Here is a 14,497-nt window from a genome sequence, read left to right on the forward strand (position 1 = left end):
TTTGGTTTAGACTAAAGACGGTCAGCAATGAAGAAAGAACAATCTGCAATTAATCCCAACATCAGGAGTCCCCCCACGAGGGTTTCATTCAGCAGACTTCATTTTAACTTCAATGAAAGTGTGAAGGCTCGGCAGCGCCCCCTACAGGCTGCAGTGTTCACTACAGTCACCGACGATTCAGCTGAACATGTTCGTCTGTCCTGAGGATGGCGCTAGAGGAGAGCTCATGAGTATAAAATATGAGCTTCATGTGTTCACGGTGAGGGGCTCTAACCTGCACTCATCTACACATCTTTAGTATTATAAGCAAAAAAGTACTGACAGTGTCAAAAGTAAAAGTACTTGTTGGACATGCCGGTCCCTTTCAGAGTATATTTTCAGATATACTATTTATTTGAATATTATTACTGAAGCAAAAACACACAAGTAGTTGTGAGATAAATGTGAAAGGAGTACAAAGTACAATAAATAGGAAACACTCCAGAGCAACACTGCAAACGTGTATTTAAATACAGCACTTGAGTACATGTACTTAGTCCCTCTTGACCACCGCTGACGATACTGTATGGAGGCCCAACGGGACACAAAGTTTGTGGGAGCTTTGGTGCTCGGTGGTGATAAAGTGTGAAGTGAAGCAGGAACAGAGCGTCTCGTCTGCCCAGAGGACAAACACAAGCAGCAGCAGCAGCAGCAGCTATATTTAAATACACAGAGGCAGAATATGAAAGGCTGCTTTGTCACTGCCTCCCTTCACCCCCCGTGTGAGCCCGAGCAACCAGCTGCTACACACACACACACACACACACACACACACACACGCTGGATGTGAAAGCGTGGGGCCCAGGCCGGCCTGAAGCAGAGCAGCTGAACAAAAGGCCTCCCTGCTGCAGCCAGACTTCACCTCCACTCAACACCACAGACACTCAACTGCTCTGTACTGGTCTTCATCTGCACCTGTTGAACTAAAACCAGTACAACTGATTTTATCTTTACTGCACAGCTAACATTTCAGCTGCTTTCACTACCCACAAACCAAGCCCGAACAGGTGGATGCTGCTTAAATCATAAATTCAGCTCAAAGTCAATATATTTAATGTTTTTCATTGATTTCTGTAAATATCTCTTATTGTGAATCTGATGCAGCAACACGTTTCACAGACTGGGAAAGATGTGGAACGCTCCAAAAACACCTGTTTGGAACACTGACTTCTCTCATCATATTCTTTCAGTGAGAGTTGATCTGCTCAGACGTCACCTGACACCTCCAGCTCCATCTATCGCTTCAACTGAAACTTCAACCATTCCAGCTACGACTGACTGGTTGTTTTTCCAGCTGTGGTGATGGTCGTCCGGTCTGGTGTCAGGCTGGCCTGTAAGGGGCGCTAGCGGGGCTTTGCACTGTTAGCCGGGGCTGGTTGTGCTCTATGGAAATCTCTCTGAAAGGTCTCCTCTGGTAATGCAGCCAGGAGCTTGCAGTGGGTAAAGTTAAACATGAAGGAAGTCGGCTTTGTGCTGCTCAGACCAGCAGGTTCACACTCCATGACAACAGGACTGAAACAGAGAGTGAAAGTCCTGATCCCCCCTACGACCTTCTGCCTACACTGAGTGGAGAGTTTAGACTCTAAATGTGGTTCCAGTCCAGGAATGTGCTGCTGGCCTGGTTATGAAAGCAGAGCAGGAACACTCTGACCAGTTTGTACAGCATGTGATGTTAGCACTGATGCTAACAGCGCTCAGTCTGAGTCACATTCATGCTCTCATCCACAGATTCACACTGATTGTTAAAGCAGAATCAGCTTCACTTCCTGCTTTGCCAACATTAACTCTGTCCTGGTCTGTGGGTGAATGTGTTCCTGTGGCTGGAACATTTAGTGTTTCCTGTTTTGTTCGCGTGCTACAGGAAGACGCTGCAGCATCACTGTGACCTCTGGTGACCTCCAGTGACCTCCGATGACACCCTCACATTACGCGAGTGTAAAACAGTGATGTGCTTCTTTGCTGTTGAAGTGCTGTTGAGCAAGGCAGCTAACCCTGAGGCAGTCACAGGGGAGAGTGTGTGTGTTACTGTGAGAGTGTGTCTTACCTGTGTGTGTGGTATGTGCTGGCGGAAGTTAATGCTGTTCTTCTGTTTGATCTGCTGCTGCTGTCTGAGCAGCGACAGCAGGACCGCCTTGTTCTGGCTCTGGGTGTTGGGGGGCCGCGGCGGTCCGGGCCCCGCCTCAAAGTGCGACAGAGGTTTGGTGTTGTTGTAGTTCAGCATGGCGGCCGAGGCCTGAGCCCCCGGCGCAGGCGGGTGGCTCAGCGGGGGCCCTGGAGTCGGGTGACCCAGCATGTTGCCGTGTCCGGTGGGCCCCGGCATGTAGCTGCCGGCCCCTGCCTTAGGAGAGACTTTGTTGGGCTGACTGGGCATCAGCAGCTGCTTCTGGGCGTTGGGGTTGAAGTCCTGTGGGTACAGGGAGGGGCTTGTGGGCTTGTCCATAACAAATGCGCCCCCTCGTGGGCTCTGAGAGGTGTTGGCCATCTGGGGCCAGGGCGAGGGGTGGGCATGGGGGCCCTGGCTGTGAAACTTGGTCCCTGGCTGTGGCTGTTTGTGCTGCATCTGGCCGTGGAGGTGCTGGGCTCTCTGCTGCTGGGCAGCCAGCTGCTGGAGCTGCTGGGCGGGGGACAGGTCTTTGGGTACCGGGGGGCCCGGAGGGAGGAGGTGGTTGGGGGGAGGCTGAAGCTGCCTGGGGGCAGGAGCCGGTTGGGATGGAGGCAGAGCCGGGGAAGAGGCGGAGGAGGAGGCGACGGGGGAGCTGGTGGGGTGAGGAGGAGGTGGCCCGGAGGAGGTGGACCTGACATGGGGGGAGCCGGTGCGAGAGTCCTGCTCGAAAGCCACTGAGGCTGGAGAGAACTCTGACTTAACGCTGACCAGATCTGGAGGCAGCAGACCCTGGGACGACTGGCCCCCCCCACCACCTGCTGCTCCTCCTGCTCCTCCTCCCACCGGCCCAGCACAACCCGGAGTGGGTGCCAGCTCCGGAGGGTCTTTGCGGTCCTCAAAGCCGTCATTGAGAATGTCCTGGATGTCCTCGTAGGCCACAGTGCAGTTCAGCTCCTCCATCAGCTCCGTCCACTCCTGCTCGTTCAGGTTGAGGTCGGGGAACAGGCTGTTGTTGCCTCCTCCCGACGGCGGCATGATGGGCAGGATGTCATCGGGTTCCTGCTTCATCTCCTTCCGATGGAAGTCCGAACCCGAGTCCCTGCCGCCGTCCGTCGACTCGCCGGCCGGCCCGTGGGTGCCATTAGAGTTCAGTGCGTCGCTGATCCCCAGTTTGGAGTCCAGCGGGGAGCCGTTGGTGGTGCCGTTGTCCAGACAGGCCTTCTTGTTGGGGGGGAAACCGTCGCTGAAACCGTTGACCTGATCTCTGCCCAGCGGAGAACCAGCGCTCTCCAGCTTCCTCTTCACCGTCTCCTGCAGCTGGAGGAGCAAACAGAAACATGAGAATCAGTTCAAGAAATAAGATCACGCATCGTCACAGGACCATGAACATGAGGGTTCAAAGTCCAACCCTGCTGAAGTGCCTTTGAGCCACAAACTGAAGACCTCACAGCTTCAGGGCAGCTGCTGGAGTCTCAGTTATTAATAAGCATCTGAAAACACATAAAACCACATCATCATTGTTTCTACAGATTCTCAGTTTCTTAGTTTTATTTTGCTAAACTTTATTTTTTGTAACTTTGTCTTCCTTATTTAAATCTGTAGTTCTTTTATGACCCTGATAAATTACTGGAACTATGTCCATAATCAAACAGCTGTTTTTTTTATCCTTCCGTTTATGACCATAAGAATTCCTCAGAGCACCTTCAAATGTCCTGTTTTGTCTGACCACCTGTCCAAAATTGACAAGTTTACAACAAGGAACAGAGAAAAACAGCAAATCCTCACACTTGAGAAGGTCCAACCAGAGGATTTTTAACATTTCTGCTTAAAAAATGACCAACGATGAATCTTCTGTCAACGCAGCTGCAGACTAATCCCATCTGAAAATACTGCCGTTGTACTTCATAACATCTTCATTTAGATATTTGCGTCATAAAATGAGGTTATTTGGGAGGGCAGAGTAACAAAGCCAGCTGTCAAACTATGACAGAATTTCTATTTCAGTGTGTGCAGGAGCAGTGTTCCAGCTGCAGGGGGCGCTGCAGCTGAATGGACGGCGTTATGAGAGCAGAAGTCAGCAGCGGTCAGAGCCAAGAGCCGCCTGGTTTCTGAGCTGCTGCCGTTAATAGCATGAGCTGCAGGCTGCCTTACATAATGCAGATAACAAAGAGCTTCCTCAGAGCAGTCAGCAGATCACATCTGTCCACTCTGCAGGCAGCGACCCGCCGGGGCTGATGGGAACACTCACACCTCCTCCACTGCCCGACCGAAACCACACCAGCTGATCCTCACACGGCCTCACCGAGCCGTTACCAAACGTCCTCGACACCTGCAGTCTCCACGGAGAGGACTGGACAGGTGGAGGCGCGTGGAGCTCTGGATGGTGTTTAGGTTCCGTTATTCAACAGGTGGAGACAACCTGTTTTTCTTTTTTCAACTCTTCTGTAAGCTTCCATCATATTTCCCACCAGTGCTTGAGCTCAGGAAGCTGTGGTTTCAGTCCTTGCTGGATGTGTGTGACTCCTGCACACAGCATGTCGGGCTGCTGGTGTTGTCTTTATTCTTGTTGTGATCGGTGTCTGTAACCAGGTCACGTCATCAGCGTGGGATCAATAAAGTTATATCTGATCTCATCTATCTCACCTGTTGTTTTCAAATGAAAGTCGGTGTTTGGAGGATCATACTTGGATGTAATGCAAGACTAAGAGGCTGCAGTCCTGCTCGCAGCTCAGCTGTACGAAGAGCAACGCTAAATGCTAACATGCTAACATTCGTGATTAGCATTAAACACAAAGTGGGCTTTGCAAGTATTTGGTCGTCGACCGTGATGAGGACAGATGAGTCGTCAGAGGATCAAAGTTATCACCGTTCATCAGGAGGTCTGAACTACGGCATGTTTCAACGGCTGACACTGACATTTAGGAAGCAGGGCGGCTCATGATCGACATGCTGACACGTTGTTATTTTTAATAATAACAAATGAGATTCAGTTGCTGAACTTCAATGAACATTTCTTTAACACTAATGTTATTTTCTGCCTTGTTTCCATCAGTTGAAGCTGCTAAAATGTCTGAAAAGGTTTAACAACGGAAAATACTCAAAGATCCACATCAGGCCAACTGATTCTAAACTTATTAAATCCATGAAATTTTGTTTAGAAACTCAAATAAATACAATACAATACAATAAATACTCTGGAACAGGTTAACCAACCTGATTATTAGAAGTTAATGAATGAAACCATCCGACAGCACGTCTGTGTAAGACAAACAAAGCCTCCGCTCGGAGACAGGCGTCAAAGAAGATAAAAAGTTTTCAAGGTTTCAGCCTCAGCCGCTTCACAGTGAGCAGAAACGTGACGTCTTCACCAAAATATGCTGACAATTTCCTCATTGACCCGAGCGCTGCCAAAATGGCCAAATCCAAACATTTGGACGGACCAGTTGGCCAGTGGCTTCGACATTCTGGCCAGTGATTCTGAAAGCAGCACAGAGCCGAATGGATCATAAACCGTCTGAAACGTTCACGGGGTGCAGGCAGACTGCGTCCTCACAGGGACAAACTGGACACCTGGAGCTCTGAACACAGACTTTCTGTACGACATACATTCCTCTCATGTGTTTCACCATCACATCTCCTCAGACAAACAGCCTTTAAACGAGGGAGTGATGAATGAGTGAAGTCTTCAAAAGCGACTGACGAGCCGACAGACTGTCCTCATATTCTCAGCACGAGAGGACAAACCAAACCAGAGGGACGGAACAGGTCCAGTCAGCTGGTTCAGGGCTGTTGTCCCTGGTCTGTCACAGCTCTGAGACATGTTTGACAGACGGTCTGAAAAGGAGCTAAAGCGCTCGTCTGGATGGATTTAACCTCAATACAAACATTCATCTTTTGTCTTCACCTGATGTAAGTTCGCTTCACATGGCATCAGGACAGTCAGTGATTGGACTTGTCTCTGAGTGGAAAAGGGGTTGCTTTGGCTAAGAGTGGATGAGGAGCAGCACCTCCTCCTGCAGGGAGGCTCCAGAGCGGTTTCCAGCAGACCAGCCTTTTCAAACTGTACTCTGCATCATCGTTGTGCTCGATACGGACGTCAGCACATCGTACCGACTGCATTTTATACCTGAACACAGTTAGAGGGTTGAGACCGCGACGCACGCGATCCAACCAATCCAATCACATCCTGATCACCATCAGTTTCCTTAACCTGGACGACGAGTCCGGAAACAGGTGGCACGTTATTAGCAGCTGTGAATAAGGTCAGAGTGAGATCAGGCCCGAGCCAGAACACACACACACTTTCAAATGAACACATGAACCGACACACACCAACGAGTTTTCCTGTCCGCAGATCAGCTCCAGCCACTGTGTGTTTGGATAGATTCTGTTTTTTTTTTCTTTGGGTTTCAGACGAACAAACACGACACTGAAAGCAACATCATCATCATCATCATCATCATCATCATCGAGTGTTGATGCACATTCTCTCACTTCCTCCTGACGTTCTACACACCAAACGTTTAACCAGTAAAATGACTTGTTTACGCTGAAGTGACCTTGGTGCAGTAAAGACGGCTGGAGACAAAGAGCGAGGGTGGGGGGGTCGGCGTGAAGAGACGCTGTGTGTCTGCCCTGAGGAAAAGGAAACTCTGGTGACTCACTGAACTTCTTAAACCAGAAATACTGGTCTGACTCCTCCTCCTTGTTACCATGGCTACGGCCAGAGGTGGGGAGGGGGAGGGGTTCGACAAAAGATCTAATGCCATCTAGTGGGGGTGGAGAGGGTGGGGGGAGGTCCTGCCAGAGCCACAAAGCCAGCGCTCAGAGCAGATCAGCGAGACAGAGTACCTGAATCCTGCTTCAGCTTCACCTGTCAGGTAACACTGGACTGAGGTCAGCTGATCCTCAAACGACTACAGTGAACACTGCTGACACAGCTTTAACCAGAGATACCACAGTTACTACTGTAACTAACACGACTGACAGAGAAAACTACTGTCACTACTGCTCAACAACAACCACAGCACCTCCCCACAGGAAGATGACCGGTCACAGGTCAAAGGTCAGGGTGCTTTCATGTTCAGCTAAAGGGCAGTTCTGCAGCTTGGGGTTTGAATCCAGGTTCGCTGTTTGGAATCACGACAAAAATCATTTATCCATCTTCATCCGAGCTTGTTTTACAGTCTGCGTATCTTACATCACCAATCAAACAGTCAGATAAATAAAGACCCTGAAATATCTTCACCGTGACTCATGGCGGAGCTTCTGGCTCTCGCTCTGCCACAAAAATGCAGAATATCTGATGTTTATGTCAGCTTATCACAGCTAACATTTGGCTTCTTGCACTGAAATTCTTGTTTTCAGTCCTGTCCTTGTATTTATTGACTTCTACTCTTCTGCCAGCTGCTTGTAGACACTCAGTGAGTTCTCCATCCAGACCAGTATGTCAGCCGTATGTACTGTACTGGTTAATATCACAGATAAATCAGTATCAGTGTGTGTTGGCAGGTGGTTGAAGAGAAATCTCTGGACTAAATGTTTTTACACTGTTTTTGACTTGACAAAGTTTTGTACTGTGTTCAAATGTACTGTTATCTTATATTTACTGTTACTGTCGTCCATACTGGCAAAGTTTATTGTTACGGTCAACTAGCATTTCTTTGTCTCATCTCTCAGAAGCATCATGAAAAATGTCTCTGTTTAATCTTTGTGTGAGACGTGAATAAATCTTCACAATATATGAAAGTTTATGTCTCAATGTTGGTGTATGTCACAATCAATGTGTATTTTTAAGCCAGGAAATCAGTCAAAGTGTTAAAATCATGGAGATTACCCTTAAGGAGTCAGATCATTTGTTTGAAATATTGCCTACAATGACCTGATAAGCAGATATAAAACCTCCTGACAGCTGAAAACCTGATGGACTGACCTGCTGCCTCATGCTATAGATCAGAGGCACTGTTTGAGGTTATTTTTCGACACTTCAGGTCTTTTTTATGTCAAGAACGATATGAAAAACATCATCCCTTGTACCACAGCATCCACACAAAGAGAGGAAACTGAAGGTGAATAAGACTTGAAGCAGCGAGGACGTGAGAACGTTACCAACCACCTTCATCAGTCCAACACATATATGACCTGTTTAGTGCTCCTGTCATGTATGAATCATTTCTCAGTCATGCTGGGAAAGTCCTTCATGCGCCTCTTTGAAGACGACCTTCTGCAGGTGGACCAGTCTGCAGCTGATCAGCGATTGCTGCTGCAGTAATCTGATTTCTGGAGGTTTCCATCATTTCCTCCAGGCAGACCACCATCTGAAGTGACACACGTGTCGATGGGGTCTGCAGCCCAAGAACCTGTTGTGTGATTCTGCAGATATTTTCCAAAAATATCTGTATCTCAGAGCAGCTCCAAGACGTGTGGCAGTGATCTACCTCGACGTGCCCACAGCTCCTCCAGCACGCATGGTTTATCCATGTCAGACATATTTTCAATTTAGGACCAATGAAAAAACAAACCAGGTTTGTCCAACAGAGTTCAGTCCAACCACTGGAACCAGAAGCAGAGACGACAGTTTCGACCAGTGCTGACTGGTTATTCCATCATTTCATTCAAACATCCACACCAGCATCAGCCTCTGAACTCGGTCACCAGCTGGGCGACAGTAATGTTTGTTAAGTCGCTATTGTTGTTAGCATCTGCTGCATAGATTTCTGACCCCCACGACCGAGACAAGCCAATCACAGCTTTGCAGAGAAGATTTAGCCCCGCCTCCCCCAGCAGCGTCTGCTGTTGACATCCAACAGAGTGAGAGCGAGGCGTTTCCTGTGTTAGCATCCAGGCCTGACACACACACACACACACACACACACACACACACACACACACACACACACACACACACACACACACACACAGTGATGAGTCAGCTGTGAGGGGGCGGTGGGGGGTTTCTGCTCATACTGAGTCACCTCTCAGGACTCCAGTCAGTGTTTGTCAGTCTGTCCCTACTGAGAGCACATTCACACTGAGAAACAAACTGACTCTGAAGCAGCGACAGAGGAAACCTCCTCTTCATAGACAACACATACACACAGAGGGGTCGCACGCCAACGTAGCCGACTTTTGGGAGCTTCGGGGCTCCTTTCGTGGATCCTCCAGGTCTTCAGAGGGACATTCAGCGGCTTAAAGAAGACCCAGAAACTCTTTAATGAACACTAGAGCGTCCTCCGTCATCACTACGGTCTCTCACAGCTGGGCTCGGTAACGCTGGAGAGAGCTGCAATAGTAAGTTAGTAGTTTTTAAAGTATCTGAAAAATGCCACCCCCTCAGACCTCCCCCGAAAGCCACTTCCCCAAAACACATGAACATGCACTGCAGACTACTGCTGGAGGAGGAAAGAGAGCGGCGAGGAGGGGAGCATCATGACGCTGTCATCGCTAACCGCTTCATGACTCACACGTACGAAAACACCTAACGATGTCATAATTGGCATAATTAACCAACACGGCTATTCTCAGTGCTCACAGCTGTCCAGCTAGCATGTTAGCATTGGGAAATTTTGGCTGAGCTAACTTCCTTTACCATTCTTGTACCACTAGCTTGGTGCAGCTTTAGCAATATACCTGCCTAGTCTAGAGCACCGGCATAGTGCACGCAGGTAGACAGGTACGCAGGCAGGTAGGTCGTCCAATCACTTCATTTGGGCTGAATGAAATGACTGAAGTGCTCTACTGAGAAAAGAAGGTCACTGAAGAAACAGCAGGTGGAAAATCTCCACAGGTGAGTTCATGTTGTGTCCAGAGACTCTGAAAGGAGGAGCTGAACTGGCTCTGCTACGTCAAACACGGCACAAACACACCAGCTCACAGCTGACATGACAGCACTTACACTTCACATCGACTAAGGCTGAGAAAATGGACAGGGGGCACACTGACTCTGCACACCTGAGCCAAGAGTCTAACATGTTTTTCATTTTTGTTCAGAGTCCCAGAGACCACTGGATCTACTCTTTGGTTGTGTTTTATTTATGTTTTATTTATTTTGGATATTTTAATGTTTTTTCAGTTCAAAGTTTGAATGTTAATAATTAACAGTTCATTGAAAACTCTTTGAAAGGGTGAAATTTCATTATTATGTGATTCCATCAGCATGATGTTAGCAGCATAAAATGACAGTTAATATGACAATAATACTGTTTGTCTCTATTATTTTGGGACAATATATCATCCAACAATAGCAGTTATGGTGACAGACCTGCTCTCACCTGCTGTGAGCTATCAGATGGACTTTGGACTCTTTAACACTCCTCTGGTTTCTAACAGCTGAGTTTCTGGTCACTCACACGCGCGCGCGCACACACGCACACACGCGCGCACACACACACACACACACACACACACACACACACACACACACACACACACACACACACACCTGTTCATGCCAAACTGAGAAGCACACATTTAATCAAGAGCTGACTGGAGATACTGGCACACTTCATGTTTTCATTGTTTCAGCACCAACACTGCAATAAGTATTAAAACAAAACGGCCAAGAGGTCAAAGGTCAGGGTCCACAGCTGGCTGTGTGTGTTTGTCTGTGTCTGTTAAAGCAACCACAACCAGAACCACAACCCTGGCTGAAGGGAAACACAGAGGTCACATGACCAGACACCACAAAACAACATTTCCTCTGTCAATCACTGAAGCCACACGTATGCATGAGCAGCAGCAGCTTCGCCTGAGCAAAGACCGAGCAGCAGACGCAGCACAGGCGCAGCGATCAATCACTGTGATCAGCTCTGATTAGCAATCGCACAAGCTGCCTGGGCTCAGTGAAACACAGCTGACAGCAAATGTTCAGACTGCAGCCAGCATGAGATGTTCAGAGCTGAGTGTCCACGCCGCCGAGCTGGGGGTCAGAGGTCAGAGGCCTGAGCTGCTCCAAGCAGGTTCACGGGACATCATTTGGGTGTGTCCATGAACTCTGACGAGTGTTTCAGGCCTGTTCTTCACACAACTAACCATCGCTGGATTTCATGGTCTTCTCTTCAAACTGACAGAGAAAGGTTCCTCCACGCGCCATTCCACAGATATTCAGGTGTATTTCAGATTACTGTCATATCAATAAAGCCAAATGTTTGCTTCTCTGTAGTTCACAATTCACATGTCTTAAATGAACATGTTGACCAATAATGATTGAACCTATTGAGACCCAACAGCTAATATTTTCTATTGATTTTGCTGCTATCAAAACACTGAAAAAACACCTGTGGACCTGAGATGATGTGTTTTTTTTGATAAAGACACATTGATGTGATATGACTGTTATTTGGTCCAGAATGGCAACCTGTGAGTTAACTGATTCACATTCAAAGTTAAAACTAATCTTAAGGTCTCATCTTCCATCATGTGAAGGTGATATTTTACTCTTGCTCTTTTTTCTACCTCTCATTTTTATTCTTGCTGTTGTAACAGGTGAATTTCTCCAGTGTGGGGTCAATTCAGTCTTATCTTATTTCATCATTTGCTATACATACACAGTTTCCAGTATACTGGGCACATCTAGCTGAAAGTACTGTGGTTTAATACAACAGCCCTGAAATAAATCCCACATGCAGAAAATGAGACCACAGACTACTTTGAACAGCCAGTGTAGGTGAAGGTGGACATTGCTGATTTGCTGGTGTAGCTGCACTAAGTTGAATAAGGAGGGTCTGTTTCCACATTGGCCACCTCTGACATCTTGCTCCACACAGCACACATCATCTGTACCATCGCTATCATATGAAACCATGTCTGAGAGCACTGTGCGGTCACTCCCTCCACCGCTGCTGGACCCTGAGAGAAATCTGAATCTGAGCTGTAAATGCCAAATATCTGATTTAGACTGCTTCTCTGAACACCGCCTGCAGCAGCTCCAGCTGTCCCTCTCCACCACTCTGCCTCTGTACAGCCTGTGTTGGGTGCTCACTCACCGCTATCAGGGTGCTGTTCCGGCTCTGCTCCGCTGCCGTCCCTCCGCTCTCGCCGTGCTCCGCGCTGCTGACGCCGCCGCCCGGCGCTCTTTGGCCGGCCTGGTCGCCGCTGGGCTGGGGCTGCCGGTGCTTGTTGGATCGCTTGGCTTTGGCCTGCAGGCAGCGCTGGTGCAGGGCGAAGGTCTGCTGCCTCTCCAGTTCCAGTCGCTCCAGCGTCGCGTTCTCGTAGCGGCTCTCGCAGCTGTTGTGATGCTGCCGGAAGAGCTCGATCCTCCGGCGGAGCCTCTCCATCACCGCGCTGTGTCGCGGTGTAACAAAATCCGCCATCATCAATAAAGACTTGCAGTAAACTCCCGGCTCAGGTTTCGTCCATATAACGCTGAATTTGGCCCTTTTTCACTCTGGGCGTCTATACACCCCCCCTCGCCCTTTACAAAGACTCCTGTGCTGGCTCCATGGAGGCGACCTTTGTCTTGCTAATGGCCTTCAGTCACAGCGGCACTCACTGCCGAAGAGGAAAATTAAGGTTTTTGGGTGCAACACCATTCAGCCTCCTCAATTTACTCATTTAAACCCAAGTGTACACTATGAACCTCGATATATACAACAGCTCATTTAACTTGCTGTGTAAAGCAGAGCTAGTGGAGTCTTGCTAGAGCCACATTCCGTCTGAATTTAAGCCCAAATCAAACACACAAACTCTGATTTATCCCTGCGGTGTGAAAACAAACGTACGCCCGCCACTTTTTCTACAAACCATTTAAATAATTCACACTACATCTGAATTTAAATCAATGAATCACTGTGCCGCCTCACTACCAAACTAACCCCCGCTGAGCTAAGTTAAGTTAGCACATTCCTCCACTCAAAATCGAAGTTGGAGCGTCGAAAATTCCTTACAAAATTATCTGAGATTCCATTAAAATCAGGTTGGTTTGAAGCTAGCTCGCGTTAGCTTCTGACTTCACTTCAATTTATTTGCTAACGACAGCGTTACACTGCGTGTGAACATCATAACGGGTCTGTAACTTGTCTGAAACTTTATTTTGCTCAAGTATTGGTAGTTAGCTTGGTTAGCGGGACAAGAGCTAGCTGGCTAGCACTGGCTAACAACTTGGCTTCTTCACAAACTTGGCAGCAATTACTCAAGCTGAGAAACACGCAGTTTTATGTAACACTACAATTCCACACAACAGAAATCAAACGACAAGACCTTCCAGACAATTGAAGCGTAGTTAAGTTTTAAATTCACTTACTGTGAAAGTGTTGCCGTCCGCTCTTCCTACAGCATCTGTCTAGCAAACAGCTGATCCTCCGCCTCCTTGTAGCCGTTAGCCGCTAGCTGCTAACACTATGTTTTGGGTAGACGGGCTAACGATAGCTCGACTAGCTGGCTGGCAACCTAGCTAGGTGGCTAGCCTGAAACATTTAAATAAAGCACCATACTTTAAAGTTATTTCTCCCGATGTGCCGGCGCGGATACTACTCGCCTTGGCCGAGCCCGAGTTGTGTGCGTAGGTTTTAGAGCGGAGAACCTGTTCGTCGGTAAGAACGGGCTAACTCTGTCCCTCTGTGCTGTTTCTATTGTTTTCCAGTGGACAGGCAGGTCTACGCCGCCATCTTGAAAACTTTCTCTTTTTTTCCATCCCCGACAGGAGGAATGTCCCTGCGCCCGCCTCACTGATGATTGACAGCAGAGACAGCCAATAAGAAGCGGATGTTTGAGGAAAACTTGGCGATTCAGCCTCATGTCCAACAGGGAATCATGAAAAATCAGTCGGAAGTAACGAATAGCTGACAACAAAAAGAAACTTTCATTGTTGGGGATCAAACTGCACATTTGCGCTGACGCGTCGGAGAACACAGTGTTCAAATACTCACAAAGAGTGAAACGCTAAAGCCCTGCCCACTTCCGGGTTAGCCTCCGTCCCCGTAAATCACAGTTCTGCATATATTCACCGTTTAATGATTCCTTTGACTGCTCTTTGCGAGAAGTTTAAACTTGATAATCAGATTTTCTGTCCGCATTGTAAATTACATGGATAATAAGAATCACAGTCCTGCCAGGAAAAAGGAAAAAATGCAATAAATATTCAGAAATTGAAAATACATTAAGTCAACACTGTGATGTATGGAAGCAAAATTATGACTTTTTCAGGCATAAAATGCAGAGTCAGATGAAACATTTAAAAGTCAAAATTCTGATATACTAAGTTAAGATGTTACTTGAAAATGTTACTACATCAACACATTACAGGACACAAGTCTGACTTCCACTGGTAAAACTTGACTTGAAAGATTTATTTTATTTTATTTTATTTTATTTTATTTTATTTTATTTTATTCAGTAAAGATTTTGAGATACTTTGAA

General features: G+C 47.6%; 1 protein-coding gene across 2 annotated transcripts in view; it reads right to left on the bottom strand.

Annotated features, from left to right (window-relative positions):
* maml1 (mastermind-like transcriptional coactivator 1) overlaps positions 1–13,733 on the bottom strand; it is a 21,118-nt gene extending 7,385 nt beyond the window's left edge. The window contains exons 1-3 of one of the 2 annotated variants that reach the window (XM_076739505.1): positions 13,383–13,733; positions 12,127–12,424; positions 2,084–3,460 (exon numbers count right to left, since the gene is read on the bottom strand). In XM_076739505.1, the coding sequence (XP_076595620.1) occupies positions 2,084–3,460; positions 12,127–12,417 (1,668 nt within the window). In that variant the 5' untranslated portion in view covers positions 12,418–12,424; positions 13,383–13,733. Of the gene's footprint in view, positions 1–2,083; positions 3,461–12,126; positions 12,632–13,382 lie in introns of both variants that reach the window. The other variant, XM_076739504.1, reaches the window with a different exon arrangement.
* Positions 13,734–14,497: the final 764 nt, after the last annotated feature.

The sequence above is a fragment of the Chaetodon auriga genome, chromosome 9, assembly GCF_051107435.1.
Source record: "Chaetodon auriga isolate fChaAug3 chromosome 9, fChaAug3.hap1, whole genome shotgun sequence".
NCBI lineage: Eukaryota > Metazoa > Chordata > Actinopteri > Chaetodontiformes > Chaetodontidae > Chaetodon > Chaetodon auriga.